At 44.6% G+C, this 21306-nt stretch overlaps 1 protein-coding gene across 1 annotated transcript; it reads right to left on the minus strand.

Moving 5' to 3' along the window:
• Positions 1–8030: 8030 nt before the first annotated feature.
• LOC119401700 (transmembrane protein 179) lies at positions 8031–21226 on the minus strand. The gene is made up of 5 exons (XM_049418821.1): positions 20833–21226; positions 15012–15327; positions 13011–13139; positions 12809–12893; positions 8031–12190 (listed from the first exon to the last, which is right to left on the minus strand). Exons 2-5 carry the CDS (start codon positions 15296–15298, stop codon positions 12008–12010), a joined length of 684 nt encoding a protein of 227 aa, XP_049274778.1. The 5' UTR covers positions 15299–15327; positions 20833–21226; the 3' UTR covers positions 8031–12007.
• Positions 21227–21306: the final 80 nt, after the last annotated feature.

Here is a 21306-nt window from a genome sequence, read left to right on the forward strand (position 1 = left end):
GACCTCCCTGCTTTGGGAACGAGCTAATTTTACAAACCCCGAGAAGTAAATTGTGTAGTGGCAGGTTGGCAGCGCCAAGGGCCGGCTGCGCGTCAATCGGCGGTTCCATCTGGAGGTGTCGGAGATCTTGTTTGAACAACGCGCCACCGTGGAGCCAAGACGTAAACGAGCGCTCACTGGGCAGCGGATTAAAAAACAAAGAGTGCTGGAGAGAGGAAAGGCAGGATGTTAAACAAAGCGGGCGTAAACTTGGGGGACTTGGAAAGTGGCGGAGGTGTGAGGTGGTTGACGCGACGAGCAAGATCGAGGCTGCGCCTTACCACATTGCTCTGCAGGGGTGATTTATGGTGAGCCGCGCAAGGTGTGGAAACGGTACACCTGTATGACGACCGAGGGAGGAATTTCACAGCGAATCAAGTATACACTTTGCGGCGACCCAAATATATCGCATTTTCGTTTCGCTTCTTGCGAGCTGTGCTGTAGGAAAGTATTTCAACTGTCTAGCTGCGTGCGCTCTGCTTTAATACATATGTATGTATGTATGTATGTATGTATGTATGTATGTATGTATGTATGTATGTATGTATGTATGTATGTATGTATGTATGTATGTATGCATAGGCGTGCGCAGGTCCCCATCAGGGGGAGGGGGGGGCGAATGTTCATCGCAGCGCCCCCCCCACTAAGTCAATGTACGAGGCAGATTTTCCGCCCCCATTTTTAGGTGACTAGGGGGGCGGCCGCCCCCCCCCTGACCCCCCCCGTGAGCACGCCTATGTATGTATGTATGTATGTATGTATGTATGTATGTATGTATGTATGTATGTATGTATGTATGTATGTGTGTGTGTGTATGTGTATGTATGTATGTATCAGACTTGTACACGTTACAGAAAATAAGTAACCAATTGCAAATTAATTACAATTACACTCATTGAAATGTAATTGATTGCAGTGATCAATTACAGCCCCAGAAAAGTAACTGAGCAATTACAGAAAATTAACCGATTACTTTTGCGTTACTTTCCGTCAAAGATTTATTGCCGTAACACAATAACACAAGTTTACTGAGTACAACGAATTATACTGCGGCTCGCATGGTAGAGAGAAGGCTGGAGGCATGCGTGAACGCTGGCCGAGAGACAAGTGGCTTCTGTGATGTAGTGTTACGCGTTGTTAACTTTCAACAGGAGTTGTTTTTTCAAAGCTGCCTCGCGCTGCAGGGAACATTATATACGTAGGAAAACTCCGAACACCTGACACACCAGCTCGTGCGCAGTGCTTTGATGATAGTGTCCATGTCTTCTATGATAATAATTGCTGGGGTTTAACGTCCCAATTAAAACCACGATATGATTATGAGGGACGCCAATATGTCCTCTATGAAGCCTCGCACTTCGCTGTCGCTGGCGCTCTACTAAGGCGTTGCAGGTAATTATGCCAAGGAAAAGGTGAAAAAACAGGCTTAGTAAAACCCTCCGCCACCCCCCCCCCCTCCCTCGTCTGACAGGACGGGTAGTCCATACAGAACGGGTTGCATATCGGGACGAGAACTGCCGTAGAAGACTGGTTACAACTTCATTTTGAAAAAAAAAAGTAATTACAAGTACTCAGTTACAAGAAAATGTAATTGAATTACCCAGAACGTTACAGTTTCGAAAAAGTAATCGAATTATATTACAAAATTACCGGAAAATGTAATTATTTACAAGTAATCAATTAATTGTGACGCGTTACGTACAGTACGCACGTATTGAAACGAGACATCCAATTTTTTAGTATAACGACTGGATGGTATGCGCAATTGCTCGAGATAACTACGGCATGTCGCAACAAATCTGGTCTCGATAATGTTGGCCCTTATCTACGCTTCCGAGTCAAAATTACGCCGATATGACCCGAACTGCGGTGGAAACAAAAGTATGTGCATATACTTAACCCTAAATAGTGTTATTTCGATCTGTGAGTACTGTACAACTCTGGTATGTATGTATGTATGTATGTATGTATGTATGTATGTATGTATGTATGTATGTATGTATGTATGTATGTATGTATGTATGTATGTATGTGCACGTGTGTGCGCGTGTGATTTGATAGTATATATGCAGGTGTTTCAACGAATACGATAGTTATGTTGAAAAATGTGGTTTTCGACGAAACAAGAAATTCTCTAGAAAGTAAACTTTCAAATGCAGTGGAATGGACGCCCACTATAATTATTAACAAATATTCATCACGAATTTTCTAATGAATTACTATGTTGACGAATGGAATGCTAGTGAGGACGGAATCTGAGGGTGGCGCGGATTTTATTTTAATATGTGCCATGAAATTTGCGGTAAAATGCATTGTTGTTAATTGAGGGAAAACGTGCGTCAGCGAGCTCTCAATCGCGCATCTTGAAAATGATATTGTGTTTTTGTCGAGTTAATTTTGCTATCTTGACTCGTGGTGGACATTCGTTGTAGCTTCATCACTGTGATCATGTGGCAGTTTATGTTTCTTTTTAGTTCATATTTTTAGTATGTACGTATTTTCTGTTGCAATAAACTTGCGCACAGTATTGTTCGTCAGCGCTTGTGTTGTTTTTGTTCCTTAGCCCTCGTGCCGTTTTCGCGCTGTTTCAAAGCAGTAACATGCACAAACTGGCCCTTCAAGACACCCTTGGAACATATATCCCGCTGCCGAATTGAAACATATCTTACTGCAGAATAATTAAATGTGTAATACACCGCGGCAATTACGATTAATTACCAAAACTAGCACAAAACAGCATATTACTTCACTTTCTTCCTTGGTATGTGGTATCGAGTGCCTTGAAGTTATGTTGCGTGAATTTGACACAGTTGCAGGCGTCCCGTCATAATTCGCGCCTGGAGGGGATATTCTTTCGGCGTCTATATACAATTATAACTCGATCTAACAAAACAAGATTTTGCGAATTACTCGATCCAACGAAGAAATTTCCATTCCCTGACAGGCACCCATAGGGTGCAATGTTGTCATCAACTCGAATTAACGAAGCTTTCATGGCACACTCGATTTAACGAAGTTTTTCAGGGAATAAATGAGTAAAAGATGCAGTGATCTCTTAATTTTTACAATGACGGGTTTTTCTTCAGGCGTGCACTGTAACGCTCGTTATAACATCTAGCCGCCCTAGTCACGAGCACAGTTTTATTTTGACGAAGCTGCACGCCGCACCCATGCACGGAACAACAGACTGAACATGTCGGTATACTGATTTTACGTGGCTAGCGCCAACCGGAGGCTCACCTTCTAATCTATCTTTACATTGTCCAGAGTGTAAGTGCACGTCCAAAATTCGATGAATGCGCGGTTTTGTACTGGCACAGCTGATGGTTGAGGCCTGGCATCGATAATAGTGTTAGCGCATGCCTGTCAACCGTCGATTAATTTGCATAAAGAATAAATCAAATGTCTTAACAGTTATCTTTCACGTAGACACCCACGCGTGCCGGATTGATAGGTTCGCCTATTACCTGGGAATGCGCAGATAAGTTTGCGTGCCTTCTTTCTTTCCCGCCACTGCACGCCTCTTCAGTTGTTAGTCGGCGTTTGTGGTGTCTTGACTTCTTTCTTGTGTCCATGTTTGCACGCCCTGTCCCTTAGAATGAATACTTACCAACTAGCTCAGCTCTCTGTAATTCTAAACACATATCGAAGGCGAGTTTACTTTGCCAAACCTCCTGTATACAGACGGCTCTAAACAAGTGCGGAGCACAGTAATTTTTATGCTGATATTTTATTTTGACATTGAAGCCACTTTTCGCTTCGTGCACCTACTGACGTGACGTGAGGCTACAGTATCAATTCTGGTGAGTTCACGCACCAGTGGCTAGTTGTGATGACGTCAGCCACCAAAGCGTACAAAATTACCATAGGCGTGCGCATGCAGGGTTCCCCTTCAGGGGAGGCGAAGGCTCATCGCGGCGTCCCCCCTCCCTATTAAGTCAATGTATGGGGCAGACTTTGCGCCCTCCTCATCTTATGTGACTAGATAGGGCGGCCGCCCCCCTGCCCCCTGCCCCCCCCCCCCCCCCCCCCCCGTGCCCACGCCTATGAAAATGACCGCTTGCGCGTCGCCAACCAACGGAGTGATGGCAGGGTGGCTAGTCACGGAGCGGAGCCACCGTGGATACGTCATGATATCTTTTGCGTTCACTTGACGAGAAGCTCCGTGCCGTGACGTCCGAGTAGAATCCGAAACTATAGCTTTTAAGAACATGTTGTAATTAATTTTTAAAGGCGCACTCACGCTCACCAGTATATTTCCGGGCTCTTGAGGGCTTGGCCTTTCATAAATTGTGCCCGTAACACTATATGACGCAAAAAAAACTACAGCTGAAAAATTTCGTCGTAGTACCCAAGACGCACTATATAAAGTGCAACAATTAATTGTTAAGACTGATAAATTATTCTTTGAAAACTCCGCTAGTTATGTTTTTCCTTGTTCGTTTTCTCCTTGATGTGGGTTGAAGTCCCGTCAAGGAGATGATCGACGTCGATGAAGCAGGAGGCAGGTTGGAGGCAATAAAGACTTGAAGGTATATTGTAGCGAAATATTTACAGTCATATGTACATCTTGCCGAAGCACACTGATGATAACATAGACATCAACAGTATCTTACTCTTCTACTTAACTTTTCTTAAGTTAGAGCCTAGAACACTGTTACTACATACGAAGAACCGAGTCTCACTGTTCGACCACCAAGTGGTTACGGCCCAGACAGAAGTTTCATCGTACGGAGTCTTACTGATCTATCAGTTAAGTGATTACAGCCTAGACTGAAGGGAAACGAATTCCGTCCAGTCTTAAGTACCTTGCGGTAAACAAAGAAAAGGAGAGTTGGCCACTGGTGGTCCGCCTCGACATTCCCTTATCCAATCCGTTTATCCTCAGATTAAGGTGGGCTGTCCCTAATCTCGACAGCAGTGTCTTTACAGTGCAGACAGGCGTTTTGGCACTCTTTCCCATCATGGTTCTCCCTCTCCTTATCCCACGCTCTCAGGGATTCTCACGGTCGAAATACATTTAGCCCTGGTGCATTCACGCCATTATACCATACTCATCGAGTTGAGCCCACGGCGCCAGTCGTAAAGACGGTTCCGGGAAACAATTTGCGTGTCTTCGCCTTTCCCGCATTCGGACCGTGCATTGTTGCGACTCAACCCTGCTTTACCGTCAGCGCGCCGAAAGCGCATGCCGGTCATTGTTGGGGCATTCTTTTTGGGAAAAGAAAAGATAATAAAGGACGGTCTGACGGTATTCAAGATGTATGCGAACCTCCGATTGGCGGTTGCTCCGGCAATTTGCGCACTTGCACTGCTGGCGGAGTTCTTGCCTGTAACGCCTACTTCGAAAACAGGAGATGTTTGCCCTCCTCATTTTCCCGCACGTTCGGGCCGGTCTTCCCGAAGCCGACCTCTGAGAACGGTCGCGTACCCGGAACCCCTGGGGGCCATCGTGGGATCGAGCTGCTCCCTGCAGTTTGCCTTCCGTTGATAATTGCACAGTCAAAGACCACGCAGAGAGGGAGCCGAGAAAGAAGCTTTGTACGACGTACAGTGCCGCGCCGTCCCGTCTGCACGATCGACTTATGAGCGGCAAACATAACACCGCTGTTGTTGATTTCACCGTCATAGATTTAGTAATAGAAGAGAAAATGAAGGCCCAAGTTTCATTTTCAAATTTTGCGCTAATACCTCTGCACATGAATTTCAGCGTGACGTCACGGATTTCAAAGTGTCTTTTTTTAGCTTTTTGCTTCCATTTTGGCTGAACAGAATTTCCTGAAATCTGGTACGCCGAAGGGTTCATGAACTGTGCAACCCTCGGGCTTGGCAGAAAAACGCATCCTGCGGAAAGCGGATACTTAGCTGTGAACAGCTCAGCCAATTGAACCTTCGCAGTCGTGCGAGTCAAGGAGAGTTTAGAAGTGGAGCACGAAGCTGCCATTTTATCAGGCGCCCTCTTTTGATACAGAGGTCTGCGCTCTCTCCGGAGCTGCCGGCGCCTGCTGTTCGACGTCGAACAGCAGGTAGCATGCTATTGGCTAATAGCCGACATATATCAAGAGCGGCGTTTGAATCAGATGCAGCAGGGATGTGGCCACAAGTTTTTTCCGGAGGGGGGAGGGGGGGTGAGCACGGGCTCGGTGTGCCACCCCCTGACTACGCCATTTATATATATATGTATGCGTTTCTATATGCACATGTAAAAATGAAAAAGTTTCGGGGGGTGGGGTCCTCCTTGCTACGCCAGCAATCAGATGCGCTTCTTGCCGCGTGGTGCCGTGACGTAAAATTACGTATTAGCCAGAGTTGGCGCTTAGAGGGGCCCAGCAGCAGTTTCCCAAGTAATCGTCTAATAGTTTCATTAAAAGAGGTTATTGCCTCACAAATGGACTGCCGCAAAAATTTTTAGAATCCGTCAAGTACGAGCGTAGTTACAGGGATTTGTCGCCCGGGCCGCTTCAAGCGCTTTCTCTCCCCTTTCGTGCCAGCGAGCGCGCTGACAGCTATATACGCACGGAGGACTATGACAAGGGGGCAAGATGATGCGTCCCTTCGTTAGCGCGCGTCATGACTTTTAGCACTTTCTTTTCTGCGAACACGCGGCTTACTTTCAGTGCGACCGTGAGCGCGGGCACGTGGCGACATCCTGCGGCGGCCACGGTAACTATGCAGCTCGCGATGCCCAAATCAGCCAACAGCCACATTGGGTATATGGCGCATCAATTTGGGTATATGGCCCCATTCGTAGAAAGAAGAGGGAGCGATTTCGAGCTGACTGAGAATTAATTGTAAATTCCAGGCCGCGTGCTGTGCTATAATGTTTGGCTCGCATGTTCTCAGGAGCCTCGACTACCGATCGGCAACGTTTCCTGACCATGCTGAAAAAGTGTTGCAGCGCTCCTTTAGGAATCGTAACGGGAAAGAGCGATCACGTTCCGTCACGCGCGCTCAAGTTCATGGCACGCGCTGACGTCAACTTCTTTCCTCGTGCCATCCCTCTCACTGTAGCTTCCAGCGCGCACGTCGGGACGAAAGGAGAGATAAGCGTGCGAAAAATCCCTGTAACTCCACTCGTTCATGAGGAATACGAGAAATTTTTGAGGCAATCGATTCGTGAAGGCAATAAACTCCGACAGTGACGTCATTCGACAATTACTTGGAAAAGTGGTTCAGGACACCTTTAAGTCTCTGACCTCCTTAGAGGACAATGTATATAGGCAATTTGTTCCGATTAAAGAACTATGCGGGCTTCAGCAGAGGCCGTACGAATGTATGATGTCATGGCAGGTTGGTGCGGAAGCCTCAAGGCGGCATCGCCACCTAAATTTTCTTTCTGTCGGTTTTCTCGCTTACCAAACGACTCCTCGCGGCAAGAGGAAAGGGCAATTTATTTAAACTATAAAAAGGCTTTGTTTCTTACGTGTCTCTTTCAATGCATACATAAAATAGTCATGCGATTTTGGCTTAATGTGGAGGTTTGCGAAGAGTAATTTTTAATATAGAATCAAGTACGAATCAAATAGTACTGCATTCAATGTAATATTTTTTATATTTGATTGAATTTCGCACTGAGCCTTTTCTGTCACTCGGACACCACTAAAACACTTTGTCGATGTTGGAAACCTGCACTACCATAATTCGCAGTGGTATATTAGCAACTACAATGTAGTGCTGCTAAGCTGTGAAAATGCAGGTTCAATTACCAGCTGCGACGGACACACTTCGATGGCAGCAAAATGCAGAAACATCTGTGTACTTCGATTTAAGCGCGTGTTAAAGAAACCCTGGTGGTCAAAATTAATTTGGAGTCCCTTAACGTGGCGTGGTGATACTTCTATTGCAGTTCTACATCGAACCCCAGAATTTAATTTCAGTTCTTAAGGTCAACATCTATTTGAAACAATCCTACAAAACTGTTAAACAGGTGTTCACCTTAGGAGGCCTGTGACAACGTTTTATCCAAAGAAAAGAACAGGCTGATACAGTACCGCTGTGAAATAACATTTAATGTGTTGTGCTCTATAAGAATATACTTGGTATAAATAAAGGTGCGCACGAGAATCTTAAATGTTTACACAGTTGCACGAATAACTTCGGACATGAATTGCATGAGACAGCGCGACAAACACACTCGTAACGCACCAGCATTTCCTTCCTAAAAAGAGGCATCACCAAGGTGACCCTCCAAAGCAAAAGCATTGTCCTGCACGCAGTCACAGTTTTCACGCTAATGCACGCTCAATAAACAATCATTTAACACACTGTTCAATGCTTCTTCCAACATGACCAAGAAAAATGAGAAACAGACACTGATTAGAACTGTAGGGAGCAACCGCAATATCGCCGAAACGCGGATAATTCAGAACTTTTTTTATTAATGCAAACAAAACTCGGAATTTTTGGTATCGCGTTCGTAACACTTTTAAGTTGCCGGATCAAAACTTTCTGACTTCTCCGAGTGGAGCAAAATTGCCAAGAACGACTTACGGCACGAATATTCACAAGATATAAACACATACTCAAAACGTACCCACATTTAATACTGAGGTTGCTGTGGATTTTGACAGGCGGTGTAACAAGATAACATCGCTAAGCCTCTGGTACATTCCACACTATGACATACCAAATATATGGGCTTAAGTACTCTCTGCCACTGTCTCCAGCAATGGCCTATCACTCATTCACGTAATCTGCGCAATTCACGACATTCCTTTGTACAGTAACGCACAATTATGCTTTCGCATAATCTCTCTTCAGACAAAATGTGGATGTTCCCAACATTCCCAGTCAACACAGGTTGACCATAACCAAACACCGAGTCTGCGCCTGTAAGCGCAAGATAAAGACTGTCACTCAAAATGCGACGAGACAGTAAAATTTTAAGGGGCCGTTCACCAGGTTTGGAGACTGCAAACAAGCAAGTGTGTGGTAACTCAGTAGCGATCATGTCTGCAAATTAAGAAATGCTGGTATGGTGCCAAAATGGTCTACACGACCCACATACAAAGCATTATTGTGTACCGTAAAATCCCAAGCAAGCACCCCCCCCTACAGCGAAAGATAATCGGACAAGATTTGGAGGCAGTGCCTTGCTCGGTTGCCGCCCGAAATTCAAGATGGCAGTGGAACAGCCTCTAAGAAGAATACACACGCGTACTGTTTTTGCCATAATATACCACCAACTCGTCCAACTTTCAGTCTTGCTTCAAGAATACACACGTGTACTTCTAATGAAATGCTTTGACGAATATGTGTTCCTTTACTGTTTTTATTGAACTGGAGAGAATCCTCATGTGAAATTTCATGTTTTACGACAAGGGTCTTCAAATGTTGTGACAACTCAGAATGCAACCCCGGGGCACCGCCCTGTAAAAGTGCTAAGAAATCGTGCACACACCTAAAGACTCTCAGAACTTGGGTTCCTGGGAACCACTGCTGCAGGATTCTGTAGCGGAGAACAGGTTGAAAAAAAAAATGGTGGGAGGGGAGGGGCGCTTGCTCCGTCTTTGGCGTATATTTCAAATCTCCCGAAAAGGGGAAGGGGACACTTATTCGGGATTTTAGGGTATATCGAACAGTAGTAAAATATCCTAGAACATATTTTCGATATGTAAAATATATCACATACCAAATTGCTTATATATATAGAACTCTTGTAATCCCCTTCCAATTCGATATATCTGGGTTCCAGTGTATGATATTTGAAATGAAACCTAGTGAGGGGCCCTTAAAGAAAGCAACTCCACTTAAAGCAGGCAGAATTCAAGGCAAACACCTTGTGCAAAGGAATTCGCTAAAATGGAACAAATGCAAACTGCACGTGCTTATTTTTCGTTTGTAGTTAAAAACGTTACCTAAAGACGTAACTTGTTCTCAAGAGTACTGGCCACCACTTCCCAAAAATAGGTTAGTAAAAACAGAAGTGCGTAAATTCAAGTACGAGTGGTGTAAAAAAGAATACAGACAACACGACTGAAGAGCAATCACCACTAAAAAAATGGTGGCCAAGCCAGAACTGCACATTACATCAATGACAATTTCAAATGCTATCACACAGAGAGGGCTGTGAAGGAAACTAGCCAACAAACTCTATCTCAATACTATCTTAACTATTATTCTCCTTTTCCCCCTCCCCACGTGTAGGGTACCCAAACGAGCATGTTCTTGGTTAACCTCGCAGCCTTTCCCCTTCGTTTCTCTCTCTCTCTTGATAATTTTGACTGTCTTCTCCAGTAGCTGTACCTTTGTCCACAAGTAAACAAAATATTGTATTGAAAAGGAAGCGGAAACGAAAGCTGACTGGCTTTTAGAGTATATAAAAGTACAAAGCCTGTGACAATCCACTGACATCACTGGGGTTGCTATATTTACGAGTTTCTCATTATGCAATATACTGACAGTGCTTGCACAGCACCATGTATCCATTTTTCTATTTTCTACAAAGATACTGCTGAGTTCAAGGCAAAGGCAAGTATTTAAACCTGGAAATTTAGCACTTTTCTGGAAGGAAAAAAAATGCAAATTGGCCCATAAGTGCATGAATATCATGACATTTGCAACATCGTGCTTACTCATTCAGCATCCTGATCTTGGCACAGAATGAGAGAAATATAGCTCTGGCTTTCATTTTCTTCGCCGACTTTTGAAGCCTTTTCTGATTAATGTTTACCTAAGTTACCCATTCCTTTAAATTTTCTTTCAAAAAGGTTTTAGTATATAACCCATCTCCCATCTTCCCCGAACGTCTGCCTTTTATTATAACCCATGCGGCAATAGCATAACTATGAGCAAATGCCTCCACAACCATGTTCTTTATAGACCAGAAAGTGGTTAGATTTGTTCAACAAAAATAAAAAGTGTTATATAAAAACCACCACAGATCGTCGTCAAAGTAAGTGAACAGCTTCCTGAATCTGCTGAATTATCTGTTGGAAGTCGCCAGCACAGCCTTTCTTCCCATTTCTGTGCAGTCAATGGCTGGGTGTTGACTGCACAGAAATGGAAAACTGCACTGATTGGCAAACCATTCGTTTTTGTTCCTTGATGGTCAATGCACCCAGATATTGATGCCACAGTAAGGGTCGGTTTTCCAACTTCCTTTACTTTTATACTGTTTCCAACATCTGTAGCTCTTAGGCTACAGCAGCACTGGATCATCACTTCACCAACCATCGAGGCTTATAGACTTTTGGCATGACATTAGTGTTCCTTCAACTAATCCATGCTTGGTGTAACATGCTAAGCCAGAAGGCAAGCTCGGCAACTTTTCTGAACGGTCGATTGCAGTGGAAGCGATAGCCCATGTTTTTTACCCCTGAGGCACTGATTTAGGTGTTAGAAAAAAAAAACCTCTGTGTTCACAACCCTCCAATAGCTCAGCTATCTTATACACATGCAACTTCGCAGCCATGAGAAACATCTGGTCAGCTTGTCATATACACCACATTGATCCTGTGAGATTGCTCTTATTTATAAAAAATGCTCGCGAACCTACTTGTGCAAGACATTTCAAACACAAAATACTCTTTAGAACATCTCTCGCACAAACAGCTATAAATGTAAAAACAACCCGACTACTGCATTCACAATACGTCTAAGACTGCTCGTTAAAAAATACCTGTGGAGATGCACGCACAAGATAATCAAAGCCCCACACAGGCAAGTTTCAAATTCGACACTGCACCGTATAGGATATCTTTCACACACATAGGCTCCCTAACATTCGCAACACAAACTCGAGACCTTTCACAAAACGTCTACCGTGCCTGCCATACCAAAGGAAACGCGGTTCACAGTCACGTGGTCTTGCCGGAAGTAGCAGATCTCAGAATCAATTCAGCATGCAAAACCACAAGACTGCTTCGTAACCGCACCGTTGAAGTTCTTGGTTTGGAGAACCTCTCCTGCCTCCGCCAAAGGTGGCAGATGTCGTGGAGTTGATTTGATTGCGTCGACTCTTCTTCCTTCACTCGAGGATGGGGATCGTGTCGTCGACAGTCTGCGCCTGGGATTCGTGCGAGGCGTTGAGCAGACGTCGTTCCCGGGCCATGCTGATCATGAGGTTCTCGCGCTCATGGTAGAGGCACAGTTTGCGCGTGCACAGCACCGCCTGGAGGACCCAGCACACCCAAGAACTCCAGGCACCAAACTTCCAGAAAGAATGAAAAAAAAAATGCAACGGTCAGGTTGATCAAGATAACGCAGCTGATCTCAGCGTCTCGACAACTTTCCATGACACGTACAAAATCTTGAAGGTAAATTTGTAATACTGAGTAATATCCTTTATACAGGTTGCTTTTGGTTTTTTGCCGAAAGTCTGACGTCTGTCACTACCATCAAATCAAGAACCAAATTAACATTCATTTAGAATCTCTTCAGTGCAAATTATCACAGACCAAAGATCCCACAAGAGCATTTCAATGCAAGCGTGCTAGAAAAACCCACTAATTTAATAATTTATTTTCAGTGTTTAACATCTTGGAGCAATACATGGACTATAAGTGGCTCGTTTGACAGTGTTCACTGAGGCAATAACATACTAACCCAACTCCAAACTTAGGCAGTTTGAAACCTGATGAAAAAAATTAATGGTCCATAAAAAAAAATGAAGCACACAGACTGATTAACTGCAAGGAGTCCGGGAGCTTCCTGTGTACTTACTTACATAAAACCTATTCTCTGAAATGAATAACGCGAAGAATTCCTCAGCACATTTTCGAGATCAGTTAATGTAACACTAGCGGCGGCTCATAAGAAACGTACTTACCTGGGCTGTGCCGACGTGCATGTAAAATCCGACGGTGTCTACGTGGTCTGGTTTGCTAATTTGCGTGACTGACGCGTCTTCGCACCTGGAAACAGATATGAAGATTGGTTTCTTGCAACAACAACCCAGGATATGGACTTAAGATGAACAACGAACATTTTTCGTGGCGTCCTTTTTAAAAAGCATCAAAAGAGGCACTCACGCTGGAAAGCGCTGGGTGATGGCTCGGCACCATGCCCGGAAGCCGTCCGACACCAGCACGGAAGTCGTGAAGACCAGAAGCATCACAATGACACTCACCACGGAGTCCAGGAAGGCAGACAGAAACGAGCTGCAATTGAACATGGCATCGTCACTATTGAAACACCAAAATGAAGTTAAATGAATGCACATTTGTTACGCAGGAGGTTCAGTTCATCCAAACCTCAATGTATCTTGCTCTTTCATAGGCACTAGTCAATAGAACTAGCAAAAACAAGTTGTGTACACAAATGTGTACAAAATGTCTCGAAACAGTTAAGGAAGGTGACAAATGCCAAGTGACCTGAAACTAGAACTGAAGAGAAAAAAATACAGAATTGAAGAATCCAACTAAAATGGTCCAAGTACACAGCACTGCCACTTATGTTGAATTCCAATGGCAGAGTCGGAGCAGCCGATGGACTCCGCGAGCGAGCACTCGACTCTGGCGTAGAGCGACGCCTCCAAATCCGCGATTGGAACACAATCCGCGCCGCCGGAGCAAGCATGGGAGCAAGAGGGAAGCGGAAGTGCTTGAGTTGCTCAAATTACCTTGCGTGTAGTTATTCCATTCTGCTAATTCCGCTGTCGAATTCCCGCTCGTACGCGGCAGTTTCAGTGTCGCTGTCGCTATCCGATGAATCGCTCGTGCAGAAACTGGAGTTTTCTGACTTGGAGCTGTCGCTATCGATCAGCGGAAGCAATGCCGCACGATTTGCCCAGACACCCATGTTGTCCGCTATTACTGTCAAAACACGCGACAGCGGCAGCGCCCCCAAGCAGGCAAACTGGTCGACTCCGCCGATTTTGGCAGAGCAACTTTTCCTGCTCAACAGAGTGACTCCCGCTCTGAATCCACTCCGACTCTCCCATTGGAACGCTTGACTCCCGCCCTCACTCTGCCATTGGAACACACTTGCTCCAAAAGGAGCAGAAAAGCTTGCTCCGACTCCGCCATTGGAATTCAACATTACTTTCAACGAACATTACATGATTTTACATACGTTGCATATAGCTTCAGGTATACGTCACCTGGTTTCATGCTCATGGAGATCTTATAATCTGACCACATGGCTTGTGTTATGACAATGTGGAACCAAATAACAGTAATGTGATGCATAAGTGTCCCATTTATTCAGTAATGTTATGATAGAAGTAAGCACTAGTCCTGTGTACTTATTTCTTCTGGGCTTCTAAGACAAGCAAGAGCAGTGACAATCAGCATGACATGGTGCGACATAAGAAACGTATCAGTGTGGCATAAGATAGTGGTGCATGCATACCCTTCAAGAAAGGAAACGCAAGCAGACCAGATGATTATTATTCCGTGCCTGCATTACACTGCAACGGTGACACTCTTAAAAGTGCAGAAGCACCGGGATTATTTTAGAACTGTGTGCATGAATCACACTTCTATGTGCAGTGTATGCATTATTACTCCCTTACTACTCCACCTAATGAGATTCGTGGTGCAGGGTGCCAAACCTGTCTGTGCCCACATAGAGGAAGATTGACATGCAGACCGTCTGTATGAGCGAGTTGGCCACCATGAGTCCACCAACGGAGATTATCCCGTAACTGAAATACGCCCTGAAGGTGACACTGTTTCAGAGTGCAACAGCAACGGTGTATTTTGGGAGTGTGTGTGTGTGGATCACACCTTTGTGTATGGCGTGTGCATTATTACCCCCTCATTGCTCTGCTTTGTAACGGAGAGGGCCAATTCTGTCTATGCCCACATAGAGGAAAATCGACATGCAGACCGGCTGTATGAGCGAGTTGGCCACCATGAGTCCACCAACAGAGATTATTCCGTAACTGAAATACGCCCTGAAGGTGACACTATTTCAGAGTGCTACAGCAACGGTGTATTTTAGGACTCTGTATGTGGATCACACCTTTGTGTATGGCGTGTGCATTATTACCCCCTCATTGCTCTGCTTTGTAACGGAGAGTGCCAAACCTGTCTGTGCCCATGTAGAGGAAAATCGACATGCGGACCAGCTGTATGAGTGAGACGGCCACCATGAGTCCACCAACGGAGAGCGTGAAGAAGCAGTAGAAGGGCGACGCCCATCGGGCGATGAAGTGGCCGTCGTCGCTGTCGAAGGTGCCCGTAGTGTAGAGCAGGCAGTGGCCGTCAAACTTGGACACGTGCACCGCCATCGGCACTACAGTGCACACCGAAAGGATCAGCGTTATGGTGTAGCATGTGGCCTGCGTCAGCAGGAGTATGTTGCCCAGGCCCATTGTGGTTCCGGCTCAGAAATGGTGCAAACCTGCGTACAGACAAAGAACATCAGATAACTTTAATTTTTGGGTTTTACATGCCGAAACTAGTAGTATATGATTACAAGCCATGCTGTAGTGTGGGACCCTGGAATAATTTTGACTGTCAGGGGCTACATTATCATGCACCTCAGTCTAAATACACAGGCGTTTCTAATTTCACCCGCTTTCGCATTGTGGCCGGGAATCGAACCTGCAACCTTATTATTATTTTATTATTTACTCATACTATTGGCCTGTCGGCCGTTACAGGGTGGGTGAATAGCAGCACTTTTGCCTGTTGTACATAAAAAATAGAACTAAAAAAAACACACTTGAGAAGAGAAAAAAATACACAAGAAGCCACACTACATAAGAAAAAAAAAACACAAGCGTACATATAAGAAACCACACTACATAAGAAACCGTACATAAAATACTACAGAAGAAAACATATATGTACATAAGCCAAATAGTTCGTATATACATGATCAAACAACACCAATTATACAATTATACAACACCATAAACACAATTATACAACACCACAAATACACAATTAACAAGCGATGTTAGAAAATAGAACTGACCATTGCCGTACAAAAACACACAGCCGTTCATAAGCAAAATAATCTGCACCTACACCGATCAAACAATACAAAGCTAACAGCACAATACTGACGAATGAACTCACACAACCACAAAATAAAAATCATGCATAAATGCGTGCGTCTTTATTGGCCTGCTAGGTTATTTTCAAAATGATCTGCATTGATACTTTCTCGCGTTAGTAGTGGCAATTGATTCCATTCTTTAATGGTTCTTTGGAAGAAGGAAAACGCGTAACTGTTAATATGCATCTGAGGTATTTCGAATGTACCATCTTTGCTTTTTCGCAATGCTCTACCTTGTCGTGCTATCAAGTACTGACTGCTATTGATATTAAATTTGTTTTTAGTGAGAAGGTAAAAGAACTTTAACCTTGCTATGCGCCTGCGTTCAGCAAGCGTGGGCAAGTTTAGCAAACTGAGCATTTCGGTGACGGAATCTGTACGAGAGTATCGCGCTAGAATAAACCTTGCTGCTCGACGTTGAACTTTTTCCAGTCTCTGAATTAACCCTGACTGATGAGGGTCCCAGATTATACTGGCATACTCTAGCGTGGGCCGAACGTAGGTCAGATAAGCTCTTAGTTTTTCTGACTGTGAAGCTAAATGCAGTTTCTGTTGCAAGAACCAGAGCTTCTTTTCCGCAGTTTCGCATATTTTGCCAACATGGTAAGACCAGCTTAATTTCGTGGATATATTTACGCCTAAGTATTTCAGCACGTCAACTGTAGAAAGTACCGAGGAATTTGCTGTGTAATTAAAGTAGAAGATGTTATTTACTTTATTTGTTACGCGCAATAAGACAGTTTTATTCTCACTTATTTTCATTTTCCATTTGTCGCACCATTCTTCTACTGTCCTAAGAGCGTCACTGAGCAACTCCTGATCTTCCGGGCTATCAATTTCTTTGTACAGTAGACAATCATTGGCGAAAAGCCGTACTGTGATTCTTTCGTCAATTTCAGAGGCGATATCGTTAATATAGACTAAGAATAGCACTGGGCCTAACACAGACCCCTGTGGAACACCTGACGTCACGTTCAATGGCTTTGATTTAATGTGCTCTACTTCTACGTACTGCGTTCTGCCCCGAAGGTACGCGGTTATCCACTTTACTATTTGTTCGTTTATTCCCATAACTTCCAGTTTCAGAAGCAATTCTGCATGTAGCACTCTGTCGAATGCTTTCCACAGATCAAGACAGATGGCATCTATCTGTTTCTTTTTGTTTAACATCATGGCAAAGTCATTAATTGTTTCAAGAAGCTGTGTTGTTGTGGAAAGGCGCTGTCGGAATCCATGTTGGTTGGGAAAAAATGTGTTGGCATTTTCAATATACGTGTAAATTGACTTGGCTACAACGTGTTCTAGGAGCTTGCAGCAAAAGCAGGTCAGCGATATTGGACGATAGTTTTCAATGAACTGCTTATCGCCAGACTTGTGCACAGGTATAACCATAGGCGGAGAGTTTTCGTTTTACCGGAGGGGGCGGGGGCCCGACTTGCTATATATATATATATATATATATATATATATATATATATATATATATATATATATATATATATATATATATATATATATATATATATAGAGAGAGAGAGAGTGAGAGTGAGAGAGGAGTCCAACTTCCGAATTAAAGAATTTAATGTAACTTTAGTCTCTTAGGTGCCCGCGATATCATAATGAAGATGTGTAAGTGGAAGACCCTAGATTTATTTTTCAGTTTACACAAAGACATCGATCCACCTGATAACTCTTGGCTCGAAGCGAAAAAGGTCGCGTCGGCGACCTTTTTGCGTTGGGTTAGGCTTTACTTTGTTAAAACATGCGCCACACAGGAGAAAGTGGGCTAACGCCATCACGGGAAGCTTTAATTGTATGCCAGTGAGTTCAATTCAAGACGGCCGAAAGTAATTCTGAGATCGTAGCAAATACCATTTGCTATGACTACACCTTGTGCGAAGCTTCGGTTATGAATCTGGACGAGTAATGGAGTTGCTCATTGGTGGCCAAACTTTTATTAAAACCCTTTACTGATAAATCAAAACTGCGTACAATCTTTTCTCGGCACTTTTATAAACGGGCATGTCGAAGGGTACCAATATGTAGGCAACCAAGAAATTACCCGTTTTTTTTATTGGCGAGTAAGTTTGTGCGAAAGCGTTCACCGACTGACTGTGTCAGGATTGCTTTGTATTCTCAGTATCATTTTTGTGTTCTCAAAACCATTCACTACGAGCTTCAAGACAATTAGAGCGCAGCTCTTAGGCGTCCGTTCCTGCGTTGAGCGGCATCGCCGTTGGCGTCGGCGGCGTAACCGATAGCGCGAACGAGGACGAAAGAGAGCGAACGCGGAGTCTGTCGATATCACGAGGTACTGGCCTCTAACCTCGCTTTCTTCCTCTGTCGCTCGTGCACATGCAGGGCTGGCACGTGCACTGAGGCTGGCTTCGCTTGTCGTAACAGGGCTGTGGGCGTTTCACTTGGTTCGCGACAGCTGCAATGCACAGAGTATATAGTGTGCGTAGCACTCGAGCGCTGGCGGTTTCTGTGGCAATATGTAACGAATGTTACATTGCTACAACTGCGGATAGTCAAAACTTTAAACACAGCTGGTATTGCCCGAACACGAGGCTGCGCTCAGCGAATTAGGCAGCATCGTAATCGCCGGTGAATTTTTTAATTTGTCATAGCTTAAGTCGTCGCTTCAGTTGTTCATCAGCACAACATATTCTGCACGTAAAAATCCGTTTGAGGGGCATTTTTCCATTGAATATTTGACTTGTCACTGGCCTATGTGCCGAACTTTAAATGGCTGAAATGAAAAAGAAGCGGGCATAAACAGCCTCCTGTGAAATAGCTGCCAGACAGGACGACCCGGGGACCTAAGCCAAGCTCTTAAAGAATACCCTGGGCCGGCGCCAGGGGGGGCTCTGCCCCCCCATGAGGCAGTCCGGGGGGGCCCAAGCCCCCCAGCCCCCCCGTACTCTCCGCCTATGGGTATAACCTTTGCCGTAAGCCAATCATCAGGGATTCGGCATTCTGCGAGTGATGTGTCAAATATAATCTTTAAGTAATGAGCAACCCATTCCGCATACCTGTGCAGAAATGCGTTCGGTATCTCATCAGGGCCTACGGACTTTTTTACGTCAATATTCAGTAGTTGGGCCACAATTCCCTCATAAGAGACTTCAACGTCTGGCATTTTTTCCGAGCGAAACAATGGAGAGGGAGCGGATTCGACACTGGATTGTGACGGAGTAGAAAACACCGACTGAAAGAACTCGCTGTAAGAAGAAGCGATTACTGCAGGATCAGTAACCACTGTGTTATCCACTACAATGCTAAGTGACTCGTTATCCTTTTTCGACATGTGACGCCAAAATTTATCAGGAGACTTCGTCATGAACTCTGTCAGTGTTTCTTTGTAATATCTATTTTTGGCTTCTGTAAGCATGGAACGCAGTTGTGCAGACAATTCAGTTATTTTTGCGCGGTCTTTTGTTACTTTGCGTCTCTGGCGGCTTATTCTACGCTTCAGTTGGATTATTTCTCTGCTTATCCAAGGGTTCCGCTTAGCGTTCCTTCTTTTCCGAAACGGTACAAAATTTTTGATACAATGGAAGATAATATTCTTGAAAGATTCCCACATGGCATTGACGTCACCTTGAGAATCAAAACTGTCCAGTGCAAATGACAAGTAGTCAATGATACTTGTGTCATCGGCCTCAAAAAAAGTTGGGGACATTCGTAATCACCTCTTTATGTTTTGACATTCTTTCGTTATGTGTTATTTCGACAAAGACAGCTTCATGGTCTCAGATACCCTTATCAACTGACACTTCAAACTGGTCAAAGCGGCCGTCAAGGAAATGTTTAGCACGGCAACACCATAGACACCAAGCTGCCACAGTGCACCGACAATGAGTATAAAACAAAAATTATGGCGAAGTGTTGCTTGGTTAAAGTATGCTAACGCTAAATGTTTCTATTTCTGACAAGCCTTCTCTGGATGCTCTAAAGTGTTGTTCTTGTACAGTGTATACAAGACACAACAGGAACGTTCAGGAATTGAATAAAAGTACTGCCATTTGAACCTTCTTTACTATCATGCATAAAAAAAAAAAACACGAGTTGACAACAAGCTCGCGCATGGTGGCTCTGGATAATACAAGTGCACTTAGAAGAAACACCGAAACAAACATTTCACGTCTTATCTTCTGATCTATTGATGAGCAGTTGATCAAGCTTGTAACGATGACCTAATATAACTTTAAATTATTAAGAGATGCCAATTCAGATGTGCATGACAGTAGAGATGTCAGCTACAGCATCACTTTCCGTTGTATGTGTAAGGTATTAGACGTCAGCATACAAAGCGTTCCTACATTTAAACGTGTGGCGCCTTCACACCGAAAACGCCGTGCCGAGGTGAACTCAACAACCACCACGCGATCAAGCCCTTTCGAACCAAACCCCCGGAAATGTCTCAAAAGCCGCTGCGCGACGTATTTCCAAGTGTCAATAATGCGACCTTCACGAACGCTAAAAAGATGCACAAGGCAATCAGACCCATGTTGAGAACAAACTGCTGGACAAGTATACGAAAGGCGTGGCCAATCACTCTCAAGCAAACGTTAGGCGAGTCCAGTTAAAGCGCATATGCGGGTTGCTGTTAACTAACCACGCCGAATATCTTGCAGATCGGATTGAAGCTGACAGCCGTTGCAGCGAGTCCGCTCTTCAGTAGATACACTATTATTTGATTTGGTCACTGATAAGCAATCACAAGGGAGCATGATACCGTTGCGCACTTGTATATACAAACAGGCGTGGGTCGACTGCACTACGTAGCGCGTTTGAAGGGTCAGCAAACACGAGATTTGGGAGCTCGCGACAGCTTACCTCGATCGGTAAATAAACAAGCTTTCAGCACATGGCAGCAGCGAAGGTCGTCGGGCGGTGTTGCTGGTTATCTTCGCGATCGCGGCTTCCGCGGCCCAAGGAGATGACAAGGCGCGCAAAATAGCAACAAGTAAAACAACTGGAAACCTAGGAGACCGATGTTTGTCGTGGTGTGAAACCAGCGAAGCGAAACGAGCCCGCCCCGTATCCGCCTTTTAAAGATATCGCCCTCCTTTTCTTTACAAGCAGAGAACGCGGACGCCGGTAGTTCGAAGTCTCATCGGTCTCCACGCCTCTGTTCGAGCTAAATTTTTACCCACGCGGTGGATTAACTGGTTTGATCAGATGCGAGTATAATGAGTTTTGAGCAACTTGTTTCGGTTTGTGCCGTTTCACGTTTTGCAAAATGGCGAGCGCGCGCGTTATTTTACCGGGTTTGCCTAGTGAATTTGCCCGTCGAAATAGAGGAGGCGT

This window comes from Rhipicephalus sanguineus, chromosome 8 (assembly GCF_013339695.2).
Source record: "Rhipicephalus sanguineus isolate Rsan-2018 chromosome 8, BIME_Rsan_1.4, whole genome shotgun sequence".
Lineage (NCBI taxonomy): Eukaryota > Metazoa > Arthropoda > Arachnida > Ixodida > Ixodidae > Rhipicephalus > Rhipicephalus sanguineus.